The following is a 25,154-nucleotide window of genomic DNA, read 5'->3' as shown; positions in this document are numbered from 1 at the left end:
ATCATTAAAACATTATAAATTGCCAATAAATTGAAATGAAAACCAAAGGATTTTAATCAAATTGATTCTCTGACAATACAAAGATTCCAACCTTTAAAAATGATGTTACATAGTTCAGGCAACTTTATAAAGAGTTTTTAGATACTAAAATCTTGTTTTTAAGGTTTAATTGACGTGCTGGCACTTTGAGGAAATTCTTTGGTTTTGTGCGGCAGTTTGGGCACTCGGGCTCAAAAAGGTTAGCCATCACTGGCATAGGCTCACCTCTGAGCTTCTACATGTTTGGAATGTTTCTATTGAATCAGGCTATTTATCTACAAAACCTGGTCCCATGATACCTTTATTTGATAACCCGGCATTCCTGCCAGCTATGGGTACATTTCACTTTTTATCCTGGTTGGGTGAGGATGACCAATATCCTAAGGATATATCTCTCAATGGCCAGGTCCCTCTCCCTGAATATACCCAATACTGGTAGGATGCTTTCGTGGTTTTCATATAGACAGCTAACATCCTTTGTTTCCTCTTTTACCGATATGTCCTATATATGCAGAGGCTTGACTGAATTTGAGAAGATGATTAGTTCCACCATACGCCCTACCCATGTAATCTCAGTATTATATGGCCTGCTAACTGGGGACTCTAGCTTTGCTCCTTCTATAAATATATACGCAATATTGGGAAAGAAATTTGGTTGATAACTGACGAGGAGTGGGAGAAATCCTTTGTACTGACTCATAAACTATCACTGACTTGTAAAGCCCAAGAAACAAACTATAAAGTTCTATCTAGATGGTACTGTTGCCATGTGGACTTACATCGTATTTCCGTTAAACAGTCTGACAGATGCTGGCGCTGCCATACACAAAGAGGAACACTACTTCATATATGATGGGAATGCCCACCTATATTTCAGTTTTGGGAGTCAGTAATTCATTTGTTTAATAGGTGTACTGGGTCCTTGGTCCCGAATATTCCCAAAGTAACACTTCTTTCAATGATCCCGGGCTCTCTTAAATTTATTAAGAAAGGCCTCCTACGCCATTTTCTCACAGCTGCTAGGGCCTTGATCCAGTGATCTTGGAAACAAGTAACGGTTCCTTCTATAAGAGATTGGGTTTTAGAACTTGAGAAAATACGTCATATGGAAATGCTAGTGTAAGAGGATAATGACGGCACAGAACAATTTAAGTTGATAAGGTACGCATGGGACTAGTTTAAAGAAAACCCTCAGGTTCAATCATATTTTTGCTAAGACATGTGGGTCACAGAATTGTTGGTCCTGATGTTGAGAGCGGTCACCTGAATGTTTCCCCTTTCCCCCTTTAGAATACTTTCCCTACCTACCCCCCACTTCAGGGCTATTTTGTTGTTTGTTGATTGTTATATTTCTGCTTATGATTGTTAATAATTATTATCAATGTCAAATAAGGGTCCGGACTAATGTATATATCTACGAGTTGGCGATAACCCTTCGCTATTGCTATATTCACTGTTAGGTGTGTTTATATATTTTTTTCTTTCAATATTGAGGGGCAATGTGATATGTACTACAGGAACCAGGTTCTGGGCCTGTAATTGGTTTTACTTCAAGATGTTTGTTGGATCCTGATGCTATATTGTTAAACTATGCTTTTTACATACAATTGTTACAGGTATTTTTGTAAAATGAATAATGAAAAAAAATAAATTGGTACATCATTTATCGAATCACTTACCCTTGTTCTGAATAACCCCTTTCCAACCAGGACTGCAGGCTCCTTCTTTAACTGGCACCAACAGTTGCACATCCTTTATGCAAAGTACTTTAAACACTGGCGATTTGACACCCTTTTGGGCTCCGACTGCAGATTTAGCCCATGGCTGGGCAGATGGCTTAAGTACCTTGGACTGCAGGTTTTCCTTATAGGGCTGTCCACTACTAGTAACATATCTAGAGCACTCTCCTCCTTTACAAATGTACATACTCATCAATTTCCCCTTTCTTATCTTTATTCAGTCCTGCTTTTACAGGCTATTCCCCAACTTGACTAATATGTGAGCGTATAGCTAGAGCTTAAGTTTTTGTTGGATGACCTATCTTTCTTTTAACTTTCATGAATAAATTGTAGCTATTATATTGCATGAGAGGAATTTATAAGATTTTATAAGAGGTCAGCTGCAAAGTGGCAGACAGTAACTGACTTTTTATTATACAAAATACCACAACTTTAAAGTGACACACCATTTTTTTCTTCTCTAGTTTGACAGTTTTCTCAATATAGTCATGAAATATTTTTTTTAGAATAGGTTTCTGGCATCTTACAAACACATGCTGCACAAATAGAGTTTTTTTTTTTTTTTTTTTTTTTTTAGAGGTCATTTCCTTACATTTAACCTCTTCATCTCTATTCTTTCTAATATTCTTGTCCTCAAGTAATTTAAAATATAACAAAATCGGGAAGACTTTCAGCTAAAAAACAAAATCATCACACAATGCAAAGTTTAAATACAAAAAAAGTAAATTATACTAACTTTTTGGAAATAGATAAACCTAGACAAGAATCCAACCCCTCATAGACCCCTCACCCCTAATAGAAAACACAATTGTTGATAAAACCACTATAAAAAGCCTGGAATAATATTTAGACTGGAATTTTCCACCAGACACATTATCATGCCGTACCACTCAACAAAGTGAAATGTGCCTGCACCTGAGCATCTGCTGAACTGTGCTCACAAACTTTGGGGCCTTATGTGATGTTACATCTGATCCATGTCATATCATTAGTGCCCTAGACCACATGAGCATGCCCTGTACGCCTCCACCACCAAGGTGAATAAAGGCCAGTGGACCAGAAGAAACTGCCTGGGAAATCAGCTTAATACAGTTACCCAGTCAGAATGTTTAGACCCCAGACAGTGCATCAAAAAGAACACTGCCGTATGGCGTAAGTGCCTATGTTTTTATTTGGTGGTGAACATGTCTGTGTTCTACTTGACCGTAGGTGGGCAGAGATGTCTCTCAGTTGAACTCATGGGACAAATGTTTAGAGTCTAAAAGAAAATGTTTATTATAATGTGAAAATTAAAAATGAAAAAGGGTAAAAAGTTAGAAACTTATATGAGAATTTAGAGATGTGTTAAACGCTCTATGACATATTCTACAACTAAATCAATGTTAAAAGTAGTATCTTTGTTAATAATTTCATTGCCCGGTGCCATATAGGTCAAATGTCTGTTCAAAATTTCTACTTACAGCAAGTATCCAGCAGTTACAGTCCAAGCCCTGACAAGTCCCTTCAACCATTGTCGGGTATGTCCTTGTTCCAGTAAGGCAGGGAGGACAACTTGAAGAAGTAACAGCTCCAGGGATAATTCACTCACCGGTGCATCGCTGTGAATTGGATATTGCAGAACAGAGGTTAGAGATATACAAATATATATAAAGTTATCATTTTCTTAAAATGCGATGGGGGCTGAGCTCCCTCTAAAAAGGTTTCGTTCTACAGCTATTATACTGACCCTCTGGGTTCTAAACAATTGCTGACCTAGAGAATGCAAATCACAAAAGTCATGGTAAAAATAAAATATCCTAATCTGCTTACTTGTTCTGGATTAGTAACTCAAAGTACAGTAAACTTGACAGTCAGCTAAGCAATCATACGGACTGTGCAATGGTAGTAGCTGCTATATTTTTACCTTATATAGCCGATTACCAACAAGACAACATAATCGCAAAGGTAAAAGAGTTACCAGTTTATCAATAGACACACAATATATAATTACGTAAAAAACACAAGTTACCAGTATTAGACACACAATTAATAGTTCTGTACAACACACAGAATATTGAAGTCTGTAAACTTGTTGTAAATGTGAACAAACTTGTGCTTTTTCTTCTGCTACGTGTTCTCAGTGTCTCCAAAGCAATAGGCTGGGATTAGCATCCTAAGCAGGCTGGAACTCACTGTATCACTGTGTAGGACCTTGTCAATAGGCCAATTGTTTACATTTTTTATTTTTTTGTGAAGTGTACAATGACATTCAAAAGGTAGAACAAAAAATACAAAAAATACAAAAAAAGTACCATCAAGGTACCATCATTATTTTTACCATATCCATTTCCGTCCAAGACAGATAAACTGAGATACCCTAAAGCTCCACATTATGAGAAAATTGTTGGGGTTAAAGGGCGAGCAGTAACACATTCCTGTGTTAAGATCTACAGGTGATTACTTGGCAGAAGCACTAAAGAACACTAACAAAAGGAAAATGAATAGAGAAAAGCAAGGATCTCTAGTCAGGTCCTCACTAATTAATAAGGGTATCAAGAGACAACATTGACCTTCCAGGGTAAAAGTAGGGAATTTTATTGATGTCTGCATGCCCTTTAGGAAGGTTCACAATTTGCCCCGATCACTAATGTCAAAGTGATTATTGTAACTCCAAACTTTTGACTTGCCACTGGAACTCCAAAAAAACAAAAATTCACGGCATTAGATATATTTTAAGTTATGTCCCACAATCTTATGGAGCAGTACTGGATTTTTTTGAGGAATATTTGGATCCTTGCTGCAGACAAAAACATTCATTTTCGGTTGGGCTTGGAGTAACTAAAAGCTGTTTGATCTTGGCAAGGGCATGCCTCAGACCTACTTAGAAATTATGCAAATTATGTTTTATAGGTTCTTTATGGAGCTGCTTATGTAAGAATTCGGGACAGATTTAAAAGTTAGGACAAGTTACATGTATGGTGGGAGTGACGGCCATCTGCCATTTCTGGGAAACCATTATTAAGTTGTATAATGAATGTATGAGCTCTGATGTTCGCAATAGTCCCACAGTGACTCTTCTGTCTATGATCCCAGGTGCCATTAAATCCACCAAAGGCGATGTACTTCGTCACTTTCTTACCGCTGCCAGGGTTCTTATACCTAGGTATTGGAAGCAGGTGACGACTCCGTCTAATAAAGACTGGTAAATGGAAGTTGAAAAAATCTGCCACATGGAACAATTAGTTGCTGAGGATAATGACAGGTTGGAAGAGTTTAAGATGATTTGGATGGCCTGGGAATGGTTTAAAGATTCTCCCCAATTTCGTACCTACCTCATATAATTTGTGATTTATTTGTCTTAGGGCCTAATGGTACCATGTGCATTGTACCTAAAGACATGAAATTGTCTCGTCCGTTAATTTATTCCCCCCCCCTCCCCTACTCTTATTACCTGGGCTTGTTTGTTTGTGTCGTCATGATTTATATATGGGTACCAATTGTATTTCCATATTGGCATCTCTGTATTATTTCTCTTGTATTTTTAGCACATGAGCGGTGCGGCACTGGTGGCCCACTGCCCATGCAGGAGTAGGTGTCAGGGGTGCCATAGGGGCCCCCTGCCCGTTATGATTATTCTTTTATGGTTTATGTTTCTGTATGCCATGATTACAAGAACAGTTCATGTACCTTTGCCTGGTTTCATTGTATTTTTTTTGTACTTTGTCTTTTGTATGTTACTTTATTTGCTTAAAATCACTAAAACTATATTTTACAAAAAAAAAAGTTAAGATAAAGGATTTGTCCAATAATCAGAGAACATGTGCCCTAGGTATTTTTTTCCACTACACTGTACAGAATGATTATTTGGGAAATGTGGGATCCCTACTTGGTGTTCTGTTTCTTAAGAGAACTATGGAATTATTTGAGGTATTGGATAAAAGATTGTATGTCTTCATTAAAGTTTCACAGGGTTAATAAAAAAGAAACACCTAAGGCAAAGCTTTGTGAAGGAATGAAAACTTACAAAGTTTTAAAGAGTTCTTTTTTCCCAGTGAAACAAAAATGTTGTTTTTAGTTCTGCAGTTTCACATTTCAGTAAAGAAATATGTAGTCCTAGCAAATTTATTGGGAAATTACTGAACTAGACAAAAGTGTAAAGTGCTTGAAGCAGATACTTATTATTCTAGGTTTTAATATATATACAGCAGTCATTTGCACAATTCTTCTAGCGAGATGTTCTATCAACAGTATATATGGGCTAGTAAAGAGATTGCTCTGGGCTCTTTTATCAAGATTGCTTGAGCAAGCAGGCCATTAAACTGTAAACTTGCTGTGCATGGCAGTTATAAAAGGTCAAAGTCCCAATCTAGTTGAATAAACATCTTTGGTGTATCTATCAATAGACTATATATACAGGGCAGTTGGTTTTTGTGGCCTGGAATATCAGGGTATTGTTTTAGTAGTATTATCGTTGGCTTTACTATTTGGAATTAATCTCATGTAGCATATAAACTAAAGGAATATAGGGCTTAAGGATGTTGGCTGTAATTAAAAAGACAAGCATGCATAGGCAGGAACACTCTAATAAAACCATCTAGGCCAAAGGTTATTCCAGACGGTAAGGATTAAAGGACTTTAAATATTTCTTAAGAAGAAAAGCAAAAGGTGGCTTTGGATCACATTGGGGTCCGGGACTGGGGAGAGGGGGGATGGTACTTTGATATTATTCTACTCAGTTTATTCAGTCCATCAAAGCATTTAAAGAATGGCTGTCTTAGGAATGTTATAGAGATTGGTATATTACTTCAAAAGGCAGTTTTTTTGTCCAGTGTATTGCTCTTTGAATAGAACAGAAAATATTTATTAAGTGCATTCTAGCCTGTTTGGTTCAGCTAACTGGAGGGTGTGAATTTTACTAAGCTTGAGGAAAATATGTGCAAACCCTGGGCTATGTGTCATACAGATTGGGAAGGGAAGATGGAAAATATTGTCGGTAACATATAAATCAGCTAAAGTCGCTAAAATATTTACCGTATATACCAAGTATAAGTCGATCCGAGTATAAGCCGAGGTACCTATTTTTACCTTGGAGAACAGGAAAATTTGATTGACTCGAGAATAAGCCGAGGGTGGGAAATTCTGCAGCTACTGGCAAGTTTCAATATTCAAATCAAATACCAATTAAACTGCATAATATGGTCATTACAGCCATAATACGGTAAAAAAAACACCATAGTGAGAATTTAGTGGTTAGGTAGGTATACTACTTACCGTACCTAACCACTAAACTCTTTTTAACCTCCCTGGCGGTATAATTTTGTCAAGAAAAACTGGCCCCTCTAGCGTTCTAATTCTCTCCGTATTTCCACTCAAAAAGAGTTACATTTTTTTTGCATAGAAATTTATTTTACATTGAAGGACTATAATTCTTAGACAAACCGAAATATGTCCAATATTTATTAAATTTAATAATAAACTATAAACACAAAAATGTGTTAAAATTTTTTTTAAAAATTGGTAAACATGTAATATAACTGTACAGTAGCATGTAAAAAATATATATATACTATACAAAGATTTATTTGTATTGTACTCCATAAAAAATTTTTGATTTTCCCGCTGCTCCTCCAGCTCCGATGTCACTGGGAAACCTCGGAGATCGTCTCTGCATTCGGCAGCTGAAGACAGAATAAAGAAGACATGTCCAGAGGGGATGGAGGGACCAGCAGGACGCCGGGGGACATCAACAGAACAAAGTAAGTGGGTTTTTTTATGTTTTGTGTACTTTTAAATTCGGCACCGGAGTGACTCCGGTGTACACCCGCCGTCTTTCTGGCTTTTGCGGCCAGTGTATTTCCTGACGCAGCCTGATGACATTATCATAAAGTGACGGAAACCGCTGGACGCGGCTGCTGGATTGGGTGCTTTTCTGGAGGGACCCATCCACCTAACTGGAGTATAAGCCGAGTGTGACTTTTTCAGCACATTTTGGCAGCTGAAAAAGTCGGCTTATTCTCGAGTATATATGGTATGTCTTTCAGGAGTGCATAGTTTAGACTTCAAGAACAAGAGGGTTTGGTCATACTGCAGATAGTGATTCTAAAGTATAATGGAAAGTGGCTGCCACATAATTGTGGGCCAACATGTGCTTGAGGAAGTCTGTTGACTGTAAAATGTGTTAACAAGAAAAGGATCACACTATAGGAAGGAAAATCAGTGACATCTTTAAGAGCAGAGTAGGAAACCTGACAAAGATATACTAATTATAGCTGGATTGCAAGTATTTATTCTTTTAAGCAAAATGAAGTATAGACTCACAGGAGAAGCATCTAGCAAGTGATCTAGTCTCTGCCCCTTCCATGAAGCCTCCTAATAATACTTTACTGAAGACAATGGTTTGTCTGTGAATAGTCCTGCAAAGAGTGAAGGTTCTACTGTATATTTGCATATTGCAAATTGTAAAGGTATATGCTACACATTGTAAATTTATGTAATGCATATTGCAAATTTTAATGGCTTGCTTAACTTTCAGTTCTTGCATAGATTAAAATAGGTAGATGGGTTTTTGTGAAATTGCTTTTTAGTATTGTCACAAGTGGAGAATCTATTATAGAAATTAGCTTAATTTTCACTGTGCAGGTTATTTTCATTGCTACAATTCCTAGCTTATTGCAAAGCCCCTGAACAAGGTACTGTCAGCAAAATTTTAATTCTCCTAAAAAACAATTTAATCGTGAAAATGTAATGTAAAAAAAAAAAAAAAAAAATACAGTTTACATAAATTGAAAGCACAGGCAGAAAAATGTGTTTTACATTATGTTTATGAAAATAAATTTTCCACCTTGTAACACTTAAGGGTAACTCTGCCAACATAGAAACACCTCCAGATATTGGAGGGATCCCACAGAGCAGTACAGCAGTCTGTGACCTCTTTGTTACCTCAGGTGGAAGACCAGGAAAATAGGAGCAGGCTTAACAATATAAAGCCTAAAGGTTTTCCATTAGCTACTATAAGCCCAGATCCTAAAGCCACAGTCACTGCCATTTTCAATAACCTTTTGGGGAATCCTCCAACATCAGATATTGAGAATGACCAGGTACACCGGGTGCGAGGCCCACACCATACAGAGTCTGAGCTTCCGAGAGATTTTCTATGAAGGATTCCCTATTACATAAAGAAGAAATAGTAAAGAAAGCCTGGTCCAGAGGTCCACTCTACATAAGAGGTGGATACTTCAACCTCTGGTGGATCTACTTCGGAAATGCCATGCTACCTACACATGGGACAGGATGGAATTGTGCGCAAAGACTCAGAGTTTTGCCATGCGAACGCACGACCAGCTACCAGCCCTATTCCGTTATCTGGGTGCAGAGCCTGTACAGTTACCAGACTGGCTTCACTACACAACAAAAGTAACCGACACTACCACCACGCAGACGTCCAAGGCACTGACCCTACTCTCCTACACAGAAAAGACATTGAGAATTACTGACTGGACAATCGGGGGAGGATTAACGTGTTGCTGATACCTAAAGGAACAGTTTTATTGACACTCAGACAGCATCAGTAATCTCTACTTACCCAATTACCCCCCACTTCTTTCACAGCTTCCGGACCAAAATGGGTCCAGGATGAATCCTTTTTAACCCAGGGACACTGTACCAATGTTTACAAAGGGTCAGAGGGAGATAGGCAAAGACGACTAGCTATTTACCAGCTTTTTCAACATCCATTTTGAATTTCCTGAATTATAAAACAGTAAACATATTGTTGTAATGATGAAACTTCAAAAATTCCCAAAAAAGTATTCCTATTATTAAGAATTTCTGGCTGTAAAAAAATGGAAGTTGTATAAGTTCAACTCATTGATTGTTGTAAACCTTTTTATTTTCTTGTGTGTGACTCCCCAACTTTCCTCAAAAATTGTTGTAAAACCCTTTGAAAAATCAATAAAATATTTCAAATTACAGGGTTAGTGATTGTTTACTTGTTCAATTGTTTTGCTCGCTCTGGTAACATTATAGAGGGAGGCCTATAGCCTCATCCCCCTCTTGTTCTTTCTATACAGGCAGTCCCCGAGTTGCATACTAGATAGGGACTGTAGGTTTGTTCTTAAGTTGAATTTGTATCAGAAACAGGTACATTATTTTAATAAATGCAATTAGGACAGATGTTTGTCCCAACATATTATTGGGCAGCGTGGTGTCAGTTACTGTATAAAATCACAATTAATCACAACTGAGTTAATCACAAACAGGACAAAAAAAAAACCTTTGAAGCCTAGACATTCATTAACTTCTGGAGCAAGCTGTGCTCTGATATGCAAAAAGAAACAACTGCAGAGTTTGTCTTGGTCACAAGAGGTTCCACAAAAGCTCGTCCCTTAAGAGCACCCACAACCTCAGCTGTGTTTAGCAAAAGATTTCTTCTACAAGTCATACAAACTGCCCTCATCAAGCCTTCGTCCTTCACACGAGGGAGCAGGGAAACCCCGTTCGTATTTAGGAGTCATTCGTATGTCGGATGTCCTTAACTCAGGGACTACTACATGTTAGTGTTAAGCTGCCGAATTGCTAGTTTCAAAAAATGTCAGTGAGATTTTTTTGTGTAAAACGGCCTCTCTGGCAGTATAAATATTTTGTATATTTGGGTTGTTGTGTCCAGAGAAACAACCTGCCCACTTCCCTAAGCCCAAGATCCGTAAGGGAGACATGGTCTGGGGCTCTGGCGGCTGCCATCTCATGACCCCGCGAACCACCACAACCATGGAGAATGGTGCATCAACAACCTAAAACTTTATCTAACACATTCCAAGTTTTCATTAGTGACCTCTATAACGTCTCGGCCTCATTAACCACCTCACCCACCCAGACACATAGTGAAACTATCCAGGCTTATCTTGAGTCCTTAGGCATGCCCGACAACAGCTAGAGGCACCACTTCTCCTAAGCCATCAGTAGCTCAGCCACATGCAAGGCATGGGACCAGATGGTCTCACTTTAAAATACTATAAGATCCTTTAGTACCCACTTTGTGAAGCCTTTTAATTCCCTAAATCCCCATTGTCCAATGACGTCATTTACTGGAAAAGACCTACTTCCTAACTTCTGTGCCAGTTACAGGCCAATATCAGTTCTAAACGTGGATGTAAAATTATACTGCAAAATACTGGCAGGCCACCTTACACCCCTCCTCCCTAAACTAATCCATGCAAACCAAGTTGCCTTTGTGACTAATAAAGGCTCAAGACAATACAACAAAAACTCTGGACCTAATGTACTGGGTCCAAAGTACTAACACCCAAATGATGCTACTCTCAACAGATGCCAAAAAGGCCTTTGACCGGGTTATTTGGAACTTTATTTCACATATTCTTTGTTATTTAGGTCTGGGTGAGAGAATGATGACATACATACTTTCCTTATACTCATGGTGTCTTGGTGCCTTGTAAGACACATTCAACATCAAACGCCAATATAAGATAGCAGCATTTGCTGGCGAGTTATTATTTTATAGAACGTCCCCATCCGTATCAATTCCAAATCTCTTATCAGAACTTCAACATTATGGCACATAAATTTCAAAATTAATTATCAAAAGTCGGAAGCTCCAAATAGATCCTCCCTGAGTGCCTCTGTAGATGTTTGCAAGAGTCAATACAATTTCGCTGGGACCCGGAAGTGATCAAATACTTAGGGGTCAGGATACCAACAGATCTCTCTAAGTCATATTCTTTGAACTTCCTCCCAATTCTAGGAGCGAGTTGGATCAATAAGACAAAAAACAAATTACTTTATGTAATGCAGACATTAACAATTGGGGGCCCCAAACATTTTACTTCTGCAATCTAAGATACAATTTTACGAAGTTTTTATGGACCTGTTAGAGGCCTGGACTCAGTTTTAACATTCTTCACCTGACAAAAAAACAAGGTGTGGTGGGAGTACTGGACACAGTGGGAGTACTGGACAACCACTACACAGTGGTTTATTTGGGCATAGTAATTAAGTGGTACTGACACAGGTGTGGATTAGCCCATTGGAATGCATAGTAATTTCAAACATTGGCTTTTAAAGCCTCAGGTTAAACGCTAGAGAAAACATCCATGTAGACCCTGCCTTAGTGGCACTGGTTGTGTCAGGGATCCCATCCAACTGCCATATAGGACCTCCTTGTCATCCTAGTCCACGCTGTCACCCTCAATCACAATACTATCCTAATCTGTGTTGTTACCCGCATCTGTGGAGCCTGTTGTCACCTTTTCTGCACTGTCCGTATAATCTATGTTGTCACCTTCATCTGCGTTGTCACCACAATCCACTGTGCCACCTATATTCACAATGTTATACTAATCTGTATTGTCATTCCCATCTAAGGAGTGTGCTATTGCCCTAATTAAAGTTACTGCCGTAATCTGCGTTGTCACCGTAATCCATACGGTCACCATGTTCACAATGTTATCCACATGTTTAATGTCACCCATATCTGAGCAGTGCATTGTCTCCCTTATTGACATTGTCACCCAAATCAGTGTTGACACCCTCATACAAGATGTTATCCTATTTCATATTGTCACCACCATCTGTGGTGCCCTGTGAACCCATTAAAAAACTTCCATTCAGGTGTGCAGTCTCCATGCGGAGGAGCTGAGCTTACATCCCTCCCCCTCACTCCTGCATCTGCCATAAGCAGACAGACGTAGACGGAGAGTGGGAGGCATCATCACATGATAGGTAGAGAGGGATAAAAAAAAGCACTAAACTTGCTGACCAATTAGGGCAGTAGGCCACTCCAATTGCTTTGATTGATCAGCAAGTTTACTGCTTTTAGTACTCATGATTTCAATCTCCCATGAGCTTTTGCAGCCTCCCCACAGCAATGGAGAGCCTAGCGGGAGAGGTCAGTGCAGTTTTGTGACAGTTTAGGGGGCTTAGAAGCTTCAAACATATATATATAACATATATATAACTACACATATATATATACTTAAAAAAAAAAATTCCAAGCCTTCTCTTTGATGCCAGCACTCAAGGCCGTTTCTGTGCCTAGGGTTCCAGGCAAAAAGGAGTCACTGTTCAATTAAAAATTACTCCCAACCTAATTTCTTGATTTTGTAAGTATTGTTGATCTCTTTATACAGAAATAGCAGAGCTTCCACTGGAAATTGTGTTCTAACCTATGTGTTTTTATTTGTTCTAGTTCCAGAAAAATATTAATAATTAATATTATTATTCCTGGATAAGAGTTTCATTGCATGTTTTTATTTTGTTTTTTGTGTTTTTGCCAATGTTATGTTATGTATTGTATCCCTATTTAATGTACAGCGCTGCGTAATATGTTGGCGCTATATAAATCCTGTTTATTAATAATAATAATAATAATAATAATAATTGTTTCAACGACAAATGACTGAAAGATAAATGAACGTCAGATTAATGTCAGATATACATGTCAGATACTCCTCTGAGATGAGTCCGACAGCTTGTATTGATAATGATTAAAGATAATGATTAAATATGCTCACCTGTACAGCATCACGTTATAAGGTAAAAATGTAGGTAGAAATTGCTTTATAATACGAATAGGAAGCCAAAGCATAAGGAGGACAATGGACCCAAAGACAATCTGAAAAGGAAAGGAAAAATTCTTAAAATGAGTATACGATCAGAGGATTATAAAAAAAAATGCAAATAGAAAATGTAGATGTTTTATATTCTGACTTACACCTTACTCTTAAGTCTCAGTAAATGAGTGAAAATGTAGTTTTTGCTCTTAACCTTTAAATAGCATATTTATTTTTATGCATCAGAAGGTAAGAAAAAGATATTGCTAATCATATTTTCATTTCTTCATCAGATAAACATTACATACTGCACATTTAAACCGTTTTGTTTGTACAGACAGTTTAATTCAAATTGTTTGAAAGAGCAAAATACTTTTTGCCTATTTTTCTTGCATTAGAACACCCATAAAACTGATGTTATGGAATTTGTAAACATGGATAAAGACAGGGACTTGGTAGCTAGTCTTGCTACCCTCAGATTCACAAACCATGTATTAGGTTTATAAACAATAAGTAGCTGTATTACAGGTATAGTTTGTTGGAGAGGGACATGCAAGAAGGCCCCAGGGTTATCATGCTAAAAGTGAACTTGTTATAGTTATGCATTTAGGCACTATTCTCTAAATTTCTCAAATTTTCATTTCTACAGGTTCAAGGAAACATATTATAATATTAATATAATATATTAATAAGCGGTAGTATATGCCAGAGATGTTAGAGAGCATTTATCCATACATTTTCATAAAGGTATAAAAAAACGCACAAAATGTAAAAATATCACCTTTTGCAGTTAAAAAGAAAAGTATAGAAGTTCAACAAACTTGTATTATATTAGCACAACTTAAAGTGGTGGCCTGGGTTATTTTACAACACTCTGCAAATGCTGTGCATCGGGTGCTTCATTATTACATTTGTTCCTATGGTAAACACCCCTGTGGTTTATTTAGTTATTTTACTTTAATAACTTTACCCATAAAAGAACTTTAAGATAACAGGCAGTTAGTCAGTTACACATGACACTTTCTATGAGTCAGCTTCCCATCTACCGACCATATATACCAAATTGTGAAGTAATGCATAGATCCAGCTATTTCTGGCATGCAAACTACTAAACGTACTGGAACCTGACCTTCAGCTCACCAACAATCTTTAGATGAGATTTGGACCATCTTGCTATAATCTTCCTCTGTGAAGGTTATGAAACCAACCCTATAGAATCCTGAGAACCTCCATACAGTTGCATGAGGAAAAGCAGTAATGTGTCTAAATCTGTAGGACCTGGTGTCAAAAAAGACCAAACCCAACACCTTCATAAAGGATAACACAAGTCAATAGGCCATTTTCATCACTAAGCATTATATGTGGGATTGTAGTGTTTTTCATGCAGATTTCAAATTTGTGTTTAGTTTTTGTATACAGGTAGTACCCAGTTTACATACGAAATTGGGACTGTAGGTTTGTCCTTATGTTGAATTTGTATGTAATTCGGATAACGTGGAAAATAATTTAATAAAAGCAATTAGGACAGATGTTTGTCTCAACATATTAGGCAGCGTGGTGTCAGGTCCTGTATAAAATATTCACCAAGAGTTAATCACAAACAAAGCAGAAAAAAAAGGCAAAGAAAAAAAAAAAAAAAAAAAAAAAAAAAAAAAAAAGATATTTATTACGTTCTGGAACAAGCGCTGCTTTGATATGCAAAAATAGAAACAACTGCAGTGTTTGTCATGGTCATTAAAGAATTACAAAATGTTACAGAACGACAAAAGACTTCTTCTGCAAGTCATGCGAACTGCCCCCTCCCTCCATCAAGCCTCCGTCCTGCACATAGTGAACAGGGAAGCACTGTTCGTATCTAGGAGTTGTCCGTATGTCGGATGTCCTTAACTTGTGGACTACCTGTAGCTTTTCTATTTTTGAGAAGATAAATTATAAATTTAATTATATTTGGTAAAAATATACTTAATTTAATATCTAATGGCAATTGTCTGTATTTTTATATCAAAAGGGGTACATTGCTATGCATGAAAATTTGTTGTTAAATATTGTAAGCCTGTAATTCTTAGGAATAACTCTCGGGTATGATAGGTTTTGAAACACAAATCATAAATTATAATACAATAAATATTTATAAATCATAACTATAAAATAAAAAAATATAACAATAAATTTAGTTTAAAAATGTAATAAAAAAAAAAACACTGAAATTTGTCCAAACAAGGGTGCAATATTATTGATAAATTTAAATTAAATGTCTAGTGGACATCCCGGATATGGTATATTTAAAAAAATAGGACTGCACTAAATCCAACGTCAACTCAGGCGAGTAGAACCTGGTTTCCTTTCGGAACTCCCATCCACTGTCATCTCTCTTTGAGCAACAAACCACACACATCTTTGTAGGTGCTGCCTTTTTCTTGATTGGTGAGATGTACTCCGTGAAGTGACGACCAGTCAGGTGATTCTGGGTTGACAAATACAACAGCATGACATCCAGGTCTATTCACGGCCATTGATGGTATTTGGTGGTTCATGACAATAGATTCGGAAACTTTCCAAATTAGGTCAGAATGACTCACAGGCTTTTCACTCTTTTGCTTGTAGAGAATGTAGGCATTCCACAAGCATTGCTCAAAAAGATGCCTGAAAATCTTTTTGTGGTACTTCTTTTGCTGTTTCCTCATTGCTGGAAAGAATCGCTTGATCAGCTCTGTCGACACCTCCCATGGTGTTATTGTAGTCAATCACTACTTTTGGCTTTATGATTTCTTTCCCACCTTTTGTGCGTACCATAACAGTGGAGACATTATGGACTGTACTCATTAGGCACACATCTTTCTTGTCACACCATCACAGGGCCATCATTTTGCCTTTCTGCCAGGCAACAATTTCTCCTGTCTTCAGCTTCCTTTTTGCAAACATTAATGGCATGTTGCGCCAGTTAGGCCTAAGGGTTCCAAACGCATCCGTTTTGTGTTGCAGAAGAAATTCATAAAGTTCAGGAGAAGTATAAAATTTGTTGGCTGTCACACAATAGCCCTGATTTAGCAACGGCTCAATGAGAGAACAAATGTTGCAAATCCATAGTTGCTGTATTTTGGGTTGAATTTTGTCCCTTTTCCAGTGTAATGGACTGAATTCCCAATGTAACCAGTATGTTGACGATTCGCACAGCATGTAGGATTTTACTCCAAATCGTGCTTTCTTTGATGCAATGTATTGTACCCATCTGAACCTCTCCATGTAGGCAATTAGACTTTGATCTATGCCGATGTCTCCTTCTGGCACATAGGTCTGTTGGAAATTTTTAAGAATCATTTGAGAAACTTCCCAAACTTTTTTGATTTTTGGCGCAGGATGAGTAGTTTCATCAAATTGTTGGCAAAGTGTAGATATTTCATGATCAGGGTAAATCTGAACTCTGACATTATTGACTGGAGCAAAGAATGGAGTGGCAGGTATTTTATTGGTAGACCAATACCACTTTTGCTGGGGTTTGCCCACCACTCCCTAAGCCCAGAAATAGCCAAATGTCATTTTTGGTAACTGGTTCCCACTTTCTGCCTCTTGCAAACCTCAGGTGTGGAGCAGCTTATTGCTGTTTCAATAACCTCATGGGTCAGAAACAATTGCAAGTATGCAAAGGGGTCGTTGTGTTCAGCATAATTTTTCATACCAGGTGCTCCTGTAATTAGGAATCTTAGGGGCACTTCCGAAGCTGCACAAAGGTCAATAGAGCACCAAGTGCACACATTACTGACCTCAAACTCAAGATTTGTCACTGTGTTCACATTCACTGTCTGACGACAAGTTTCCTGGTGAAACTATCGCTTGATTCCACAAGTGACCCTAAACCACTATTGCTGCTTTCTAGTTGCTCAAAAATAGCTTTTGCGCTGGTGAGACGCCTTTTGGATGCCATGGATGTGGTCAAGTGTCCAATAAGAAGTCAGGAACGTTCAAGGTCAGAGACAAGTGTTTAAATGAGGAAATGGTCAGGAAAAATTCAAGCAATGGTCAGACCAAGGTCAGGGCTGACAAACTGTAAATTAGAGCACTGGCTAAAGCTGTTGGATGCACTAATAAATGTTCTAGTGCATTTATTACTTATTATATTTTACTGTGATCAATGATTTAAAAGCAGATTACAATGTAATCTGCTTTTAAATTTCCCGCCAGGCCACGCCTCGCATCATCAAAAATCAGCTCATTCAAAATGCACTGCCCTGTTACACATTACTGCTCACATCTAACACCTGAACCCCAATTTCCCTGGAATGGGGAGGTGTAAGAAACTGAAAATGGGTGGGGAATATCCGTGGATAACATTCTCTAAATTTTCATCACTATGGCATTATTAGAACATAAACCCTGCCTATCAAAAGAAATTGGGGTTCAGGCACTGGAAGGGTACAGTCATGTGTAACAGGGAGGTGCGTTTTGATGGGTAGTTTTTTGTGTTGTAATGCTGCCATCGTGATAAAAGTTTGGGAATGTCAGCCACAAGTGTCCCCTGTTTGCACCAATATTTTTGTTTACCTGCACCTCTCTGTCCTAGAGAAATTAAAGTTCAAGGTAGAGAAGCAGACAGATAAGTAACAGGGAGGTGTTTTCTGATGGACAGGTTTTTTTTTTATGTTCTAATGATGCTATGCTAATAAGGGGGACTTACATAGGTATCCCATTTGCACCTACATTTTCTGTTTTCTGCACCTGACCCATTTCAGCGAAACTGGAGGAAACAGAAGCAGAAGGGGTAGCATAGTAATACAGTTATAGTTTTGTTAAAGATACGTATAAATCTAGGGGGGTCCCACCCCAATTGCTCCTTGTTATATATGTGGTGTGAAACAGCAACCCCAATGTTTAATTTTCACAACTTTTTAAACTTGTGACCCCCATATCTTTTATTACATTTTTATGTGGAATTTTGGAATTTTTCAGGAATTGGGAGGTGTAGGAGAACCTATGATGGCTGAAGGGTAAAACTGCAACCTCCTGGGACATTTGCATCCCATATCCCAGGAGGCTGTGGGCTGTTCCTTCTGCACATTCCTAACATTGGGTATGCATCATTAGGGCCTTTCCTATAATGTAAAAAAAAGTGCTCAATATAATGTAAGAAAGAAGAGGAAAGCTGAGCCAGCGTAGGTGATTTTTTTTCCAAGAAAGTTTCACGTTAAATGTAATTATCCATAGATGTTCCAAGAGATAGGAAATTTATTACATAAATGGAAATCCATGCCAGTCTTGTTTTTTGGGCAAGCAGCCCTTAATAAAATGTCGGTACTTCCCTTCCCCCTCTCAGCCCTCAAGCAAATTAAAGTAAATGTGGCTTACAAACGACATGGAATTACACAGACATTGTCTAGAAACTCTTTGAGAGCTACAAAATGCTTGGTAGCAATATGAGCAGCAAGGTGCATTTTCTGCTTAGCCATCTTTCTAACTTTCCGGAAAACCTTGGTGCAGTCAGTGATAAGCAAAGTGAACAATTCCACCAAGACCTGAATGTCATGGAAGGACAGTATCAGGGTAGACGGGATTGTACATATGATGGCTGACCGTTGTTGGAGCATCCGGCGGGATTGTCATAACACTGAAAACGTCAGGAAAAACTAAAAGCGTAAATGTTTACCTTAACTGCTTACCTGATTAATTTTCAAATGTTTTACTGTAAAAAAAAATGTCAGCGTAACAATAGATCCTTTTCATGAACAAAAGAAATTTAATTAAACAGTACATTCAAGTTATTTCATTATTTTTTAATTGTATGTAAAACTTGTAGGTTTTTTGACAAAAATGGAGGGTACCCTGTATCGTAAAATTGATTCACCACCCAAAAATTAGTAAAAAAAAAAACAAATGTAAGATCTAACTCAACAAAAAATGCGTTCCCCAGTGTTATCAAAGACTGTAAAATGCTCCCTCGGGGAACAAAGAGGACTGAGCATCCCAGCTCCATTAAACAAATATACTGAACCGGAACAACTCTGGATTGCTCCAACTTATTTAAACTTCATGCTCTGGAGCTTCTATTCCAAATAGTTTACACCTGGCTTCAATGCAAGTTACAATACACTTATGGTAAAACTGTAAAACCAAATTGTCCCTCACCAGCAACCAAAGCCCCTTTACTTGCTATTTACTATACATTATGGGTGGAGTTGAATATGGGGGTGCATATTACACAGTTCATTATTGGAGTCTGCTTTAAAGCCCCACCATAGGTTGAGAAAAGACTTTAGCAGAGAGTAGTGATTAATGATTCATACTCTGAATGGTCTAAAGTTATCAGTACTGTACCTTGGGGTTTAGTTTTGGGACATCTTTATAAATGATATAGAGTTTGGGATTAAAAGTATAATTTCTGTGTTAGCAGATGGCACCAAACTATGTAAAGGAAAAAGTGCATGTCTACAATCTACAATAAGACGTGGATGTACTGTCTGATTGGGCAGCCAAGTAGCAAATGACATTTAATATTGAGAAATGCATGCTTTTTTTTTCTAGAGCGAATAGATTTGTGGGAGTCAAAAATGGAAAAGGATCTGGGGGTTCTGGTAGATAATGGACTTAATAACAGCATGTAATGTCAAGCTGCAATGTGTAAAGCTAGCAAAGTACTTTCTTACCTTAAAAGAAGAATAGACTGTAGAGATTGAGATATAATCCTGCCCCTGTACAAAGCATTGGTTATACATCATCTGAAACATGCAGTCCAGTTCACAAAAAGGATAATGTGGAATTGGAGAGAGTGCAGAGGACGACAACTAAACTAATAAAAGAAATGGAAGAGCTCAGCTATGAGGAGAAATTAGATGAAGTGAATCTTCTCTTTTCCTTCCTTGAAAAGAGACATTTAGGGGTAATATTATTATCTACAGTGTTCTCCCCAGAAATTTTTTTCAGCTGGGTGGTAGGAAGCTGTAGCCAGGTGGTAAAAAAGGGTGTGTGGCAAAACACGGCAAATTTAGTGCTTCCAGTGGTTTATGTCATGGGTATCCAGTAACCTCTTATTGTTTCAGTGTTCTACCTTCTCCCAATAATTTGTTACAACTTTGTAATGCCTGCCCTGTTAGTATATCCAATTTTTCTATTCTATGTAGACAGGTCATAAGTACTGGGCACCTAGGATTGGTAACAGGTGGTAAGTGCTAGGCTTTTTCAGAGCTAGAAAACAAAAATATAGGTGGAAGTGGGAGACACGTGTGGCGATCACCTTTCATCACCATGGCATCATTACAACATTAAAAAACAAAACTGTCCATCAAAATGCACTTCCTTGTTACACATGACTGTAACCTTCCTGTGTTCCAACCTCAATAAAATGTAGTGGGCAGAGTTCATTTTCTAATGATACCATAGTGATGAAGTTTTAGGGGAATTTAGTCACAGATGTTCCCCATTTGTACCTATATTTTTGGTTTCTTACACCTCCCCATTCCCCAATTGAAGTTCAGAATGTTAGATAAGAGGACAGGAATGTGTAACAGGGCAAGGAAGCCTCCATTTTAATGGGCAGAGTGTTTTATGTTCTAATGATGCTGTAGTAATGAGATTGTAAGGGGAGAATGTGCCCGCCACTTGTACCTATATTTTCAGTTTTGTACCCCCACCCTCAGAGAAATTGGTGTACAAAGAAGAGAAGCACACAGTAGTTTTATAAGTATAGATTTATGACAGGTAGGTATATATTTAGGGGCCCCACCCCAATGCTCCTTGCTATGTTAGTGGCTCCGGGGTCCCCAATTTGCACTTTCAATTTAGGACTCCTTCCTCTGAAACAGCAAAACCAAAGTTCAATTTTCATAACTTTTTACATTTGTGACCCCCTATATCTTGAAATTCTTTACAGCTGGGTGCTGAAATTGTAATAAGTAGTATCTGAGGGTCCCCTGTACACCCTGAAAATTACAGGTCATTGTGACATACATATTAGGAGATATGGAGGTTTGTACACAGAGCTGTGAGGATGCAGAATTCACACGCAGCTAGCAGTGGATACATTTCAAAGGCAGAGCTCATGCTATGAGATGGGGGCGGGGCTGCCTGTGTCTCCTTCACATGAAGGCTGAACTGTGTGCTCATCGGCAGCAATCCTCTGAACGGATGACACAGAGCAGCCTCACTGAGATCCGTGCATCCGAGGATGAGAGCTGCCGAGGAGAGCTGGGCGGGGTATTTAAATCAGCCGGGCAGAGCAACCGGCTAAAAACCTCTGGGGAGAACTATGATCTATATATAAAAAATTGTATGTATGTTCCACCATCACTCGAAAACGCATGGAGACATTTCAACCAAACTTACCATACATATGACTGAGACTCATGTGAGTGCACCAGTCATATTTGTACAGCGCTGTGCTATATGTCAGAGCTATATTTGGACGTATGTATGTATGTGTGTATGTCATCATTAGAGAATGCATGGAGACATTTCAACCAAACTTGCTATGTTCCACCAGCATTTGGAAACCAACTGACACATTTCAACCAAACTTGCTAGACATATGACTCAGACTCATGTATGTGCACCGCTGACCTTTGTACAGCGCTGTGCTTTATGTCAGAGCTATATTTGGATGTATGTATGTGTTATATATATATATATATATATATAGATGTGTGTATGTGATCACTAAGAAATGCATGGAGACATTTCCACCAAACTTGCTATGTTCCACCATCACTTGGAAACGCATCAACACATTTCAAACAAACTTGCTAGACATATGACTCAGATTCGTGTAAGTGCACCGCTGATCTTTGTACAGCGCTGTGGTATATGTCAGAGGTATATTTGAATGTATGTGTGTATGTTTTGCTCAGTGGCAGTGTGCCTTTTTGCTTATATTTTAACATACTTTATTTTGGACTCTTTTACAAATTTCTGGCCTGTAATAATGCTTTCGAGAAAATGTACAGGACAGGAATAGAAGACCTGCCACACTGTGCAAGAGAGCTACTACATCTAGAGCTTCAGAGACAGTACAACAGCGTGAGACCCGACTACAGGAAATGAGAAAAAGTTACTACATCCAGAGCTTCAGAAACAGTACAACAGCGTACGACCCGACTACAGGATAACAGAGATAGAGCTACTACATCTAGAGCTTCAGAGACAGTACAACAGCGTGAGACCCGACTACAGGAAATGAGAAAAAGTTACTACATCCAGAGCTTCAGAAACAGTACAACAGCGTACGACCCGACTACAGGATAACAGAGATAGAGCTACTACATCTAGAGCTTCGGAGACAATACAACAGCGTGAGATCCGAGTACAGGAAATGAGAGAAAGAGTAAGACGATCCTTCATCCCATGGCTTACAAGAAAGCTCTCGAGGCCCTTCACATCACTCTGAGAGGTCTGAGAGGAAATGACAACCTGATAGGAGGAGCTCTGGTACTACTCTGTGGAGACTTTCGTCAAACTCTGCCCGTCTTCCCAAAGTCAACAGCGGCTGATGAGATCCACGCGTTTTTAAAACATCCATCTTTGTGGAGACATGTGCAACAGATAACTTTAAAGCAAACCATGAGAGTACATCTGGGGGATGAAAGTGCTCTAATTTTCTCTAAAAAAAAAAAAAAAACTACTCGAAATAGGAGAAGGTAGGTTACCGGTTGAGTCCTCTGGCATGATAAAATTGCCATCCGATTTCTGTAATCTGGTGTCATTCTTTGCGGGACTAATAGATGCAGTCTATTTAGCGGTTTTACAAAACTATCACAATTTTAACTGGTTGCGAGAGAGGGCAATTCTTGCTGCTAAAAATGAAGATGTCCACGAAATAATCAAATATTTGCCGTTACCAGGCGTAGTCACTGAATACAAGTCTATCGATACTGTAGTAGATGCCGATAAGGTCATCAATTTCCCAACAGAATTCCTAAACTCATTTGATCCGGCTGGATTACCACATCTTCTTTTACTTAAAAAAACTTTGCAACAGCACAAGGCTTTGTGTTAGGAAGCTGCTGGCCAATGTAATTGAAGCCACTATCTTAACAGGAAAGGAAGAGGATAAAACAGTTAAAACAGGATGAAACCACTCATTCCCACGGATCTCCCTTTTCAATTTGAGAGATTACATATTACAGTGAGACTTGCGTTTTCTATCACAATCAACAAGTCACAGGGGCAGACAATTACGTAATGCGTAGTGAATTTCAGATCGCCCTGTTTCTCCCACGGACAACTTTATGTTGCTTGCTCAAGGGTGGGTTTGCCCAAGAATTTATTTATTCTTGCTCCTGGAAGTGAAACTAAAAATGTTGTTTATAATCAAGTTTTGTGTTAAAGTAACATTATAGACAATTTGTCAAAGATTTTTCATGATAATTTGTATATTGTATTTATACTTTTAAAACCTGAAAAAAAAAAAAACATTTATATGATAAAATATATATATATGTAACACCATAGCTTTATTTGATTCCTTTTCCTGTATAATATAGGATTGCAATAATTAAATACCTGGGCAATGCCGGGTAATCAGCTAGTCCTGTATAAATATATGAAACCTCCATATAGAGAACTTTTATTTTTTTACACTTTAAGGTCAATACAAGGGACAAGAGGACACTCTTTGCATCTGGAGGTAAAGAAATTTAATACTCAGATAAGGAAAGAAAGCTGAACTTTATATATCCAGGGACAAGTAATCTCTGCTGGCAATATGTAAAGGTGGTTGGTTTACTGTACCAAGGTCTTTGGAGTTGCCCGCTTATTGTGCCAGTTTGAGAGATTGCGGATAGACTTCTATTTCAGTTACTATCTCAATCAGCCCGAAAGGGCCCCTTAACACATCTCTTTGGCCTCCCTTTCAAAGGCATCTCTAGAATACAAAATAAATGAATCGCCAATACTTTCACTGTGGCGTAATATATAAGGGAATTCTACAATTTTTGTCCAAATGGAAAAAACATTACCTAAAGCTGCTACTACTTAATAATAAAGTAACAATAAATAATAATAATAATAAAAAAAAATAATAATAATAAATAATAAAAGTAATAAAGCCTTAACTACTTAATAATATTATGATTTATATATATATATATATATATATATATATATATATATATATATATATATATATATATATATACACACATACATATATACATACATTTCCCATATATATGAACGCTGGTTCCTTTAAACTGGTGTGTTGGGAAAGGAGTCTGAGATTATTTTTGTGTTAGGCAACTACGTTGCTGTAATTTCGCTAGTTGTCATGGGACTACGGCCTGAAGGGGAAGGATTAAGTGGGCCTCCTCTTCACTCTATCCAAATAAACACCAGGAGTTGCACCTGCCCAGCAGGAAGGTGGGAATCCAATAAGGGCTCAGTTGTGCAAGAGGGAGGGGGAGGTAAAATCGCAGGAAGTAGCCTGCAAATAAGCTTGTGGGGGAATCAAGCTAAGAAGCAGTGTTGCTGTTACATGGGAAGCTGTTGATGCTAATTTGATTTTGTTTGATTTATGAACTATGGAATCCCCAGGCTGGGGATTGGACCCTCACAAGATACTTGTGTGGAGACATTCTGATAGACTATGGACAATTGCACAACTAAGCTGAAGTAAGCCATTTTCTGTTTTGTTTATACCCCCCCTGGGTTGCCGAAAAGAAGTTGTTTTTTTAATTATCCCAATAAAGATTTGTGTATGTTACACCTTTTTGTGACAAGCGTGCTGGCTGAGGTTTGAGCTAATCCCCAGACTTTACAATATATATATATGTTCCAAGTGTCTTTAATGCATAATCCCGTAACCCTGTGATGTTTGCATGACCTGTACTGTTGTCTTTATTTACTGTTCATAATA

At 38.1% G+C, this 25,154-nt stretch overlaps 1 protein-coding gene across 6 annotated transcripts in view; it reads right to left on the bottom strand.

The window, feature by feature from the left end:
* Positions 1-25,154, bottom strand: part of MARCHF6 (membrane associated ring-CH-type finger 6) — a 314,477-nt gene that overhangs the window by 154,729 nt on the left and 134,594 nt on the right. For all 6 annotated transcript variants that reach the window (XR_011920873.1, XM_072411957.1, XM_072411959.1 and 3 more), the window contains 2 exons: positions 13,283-13,383; positions 3,239-3,376 (listed from right to left, as the gene is read on the bottom strand). Coding sequence is in view for 5 of the 6 variants with exons in the window: in XM_072411957.1 (XP_072268058.1) it covers positions 3,239-3,376; positions 13,283-13,383 (239 nt within the window). In the remaining variant the exon portion in view is untranslated. The remainder of the gene's footprint in view (positions 1-3,238; positions 3,377-13,282; positions 13,384-25,154) is intronic.

Source organism: Pyxicephalus adspersus, chromosome 5 (genome assembly GCF_032062135.1).
Source record: "Pyxicephalus adspersus chromosome 5, UCB_Pads_2.0, whole genome shotgun sequence".
Lineage (NCBI taxonomy): Eukaryota > Metazoa > Chordata > Amphibia > Anura > Pyxicephalidae > Pyxicephalus > Pyxicephalus adspersus.
The sequence above is the reverse complement of the archived record's forward strand: the minus strand, read 5'-3'. Positions and strand labels throughout refer to the sequence as shown.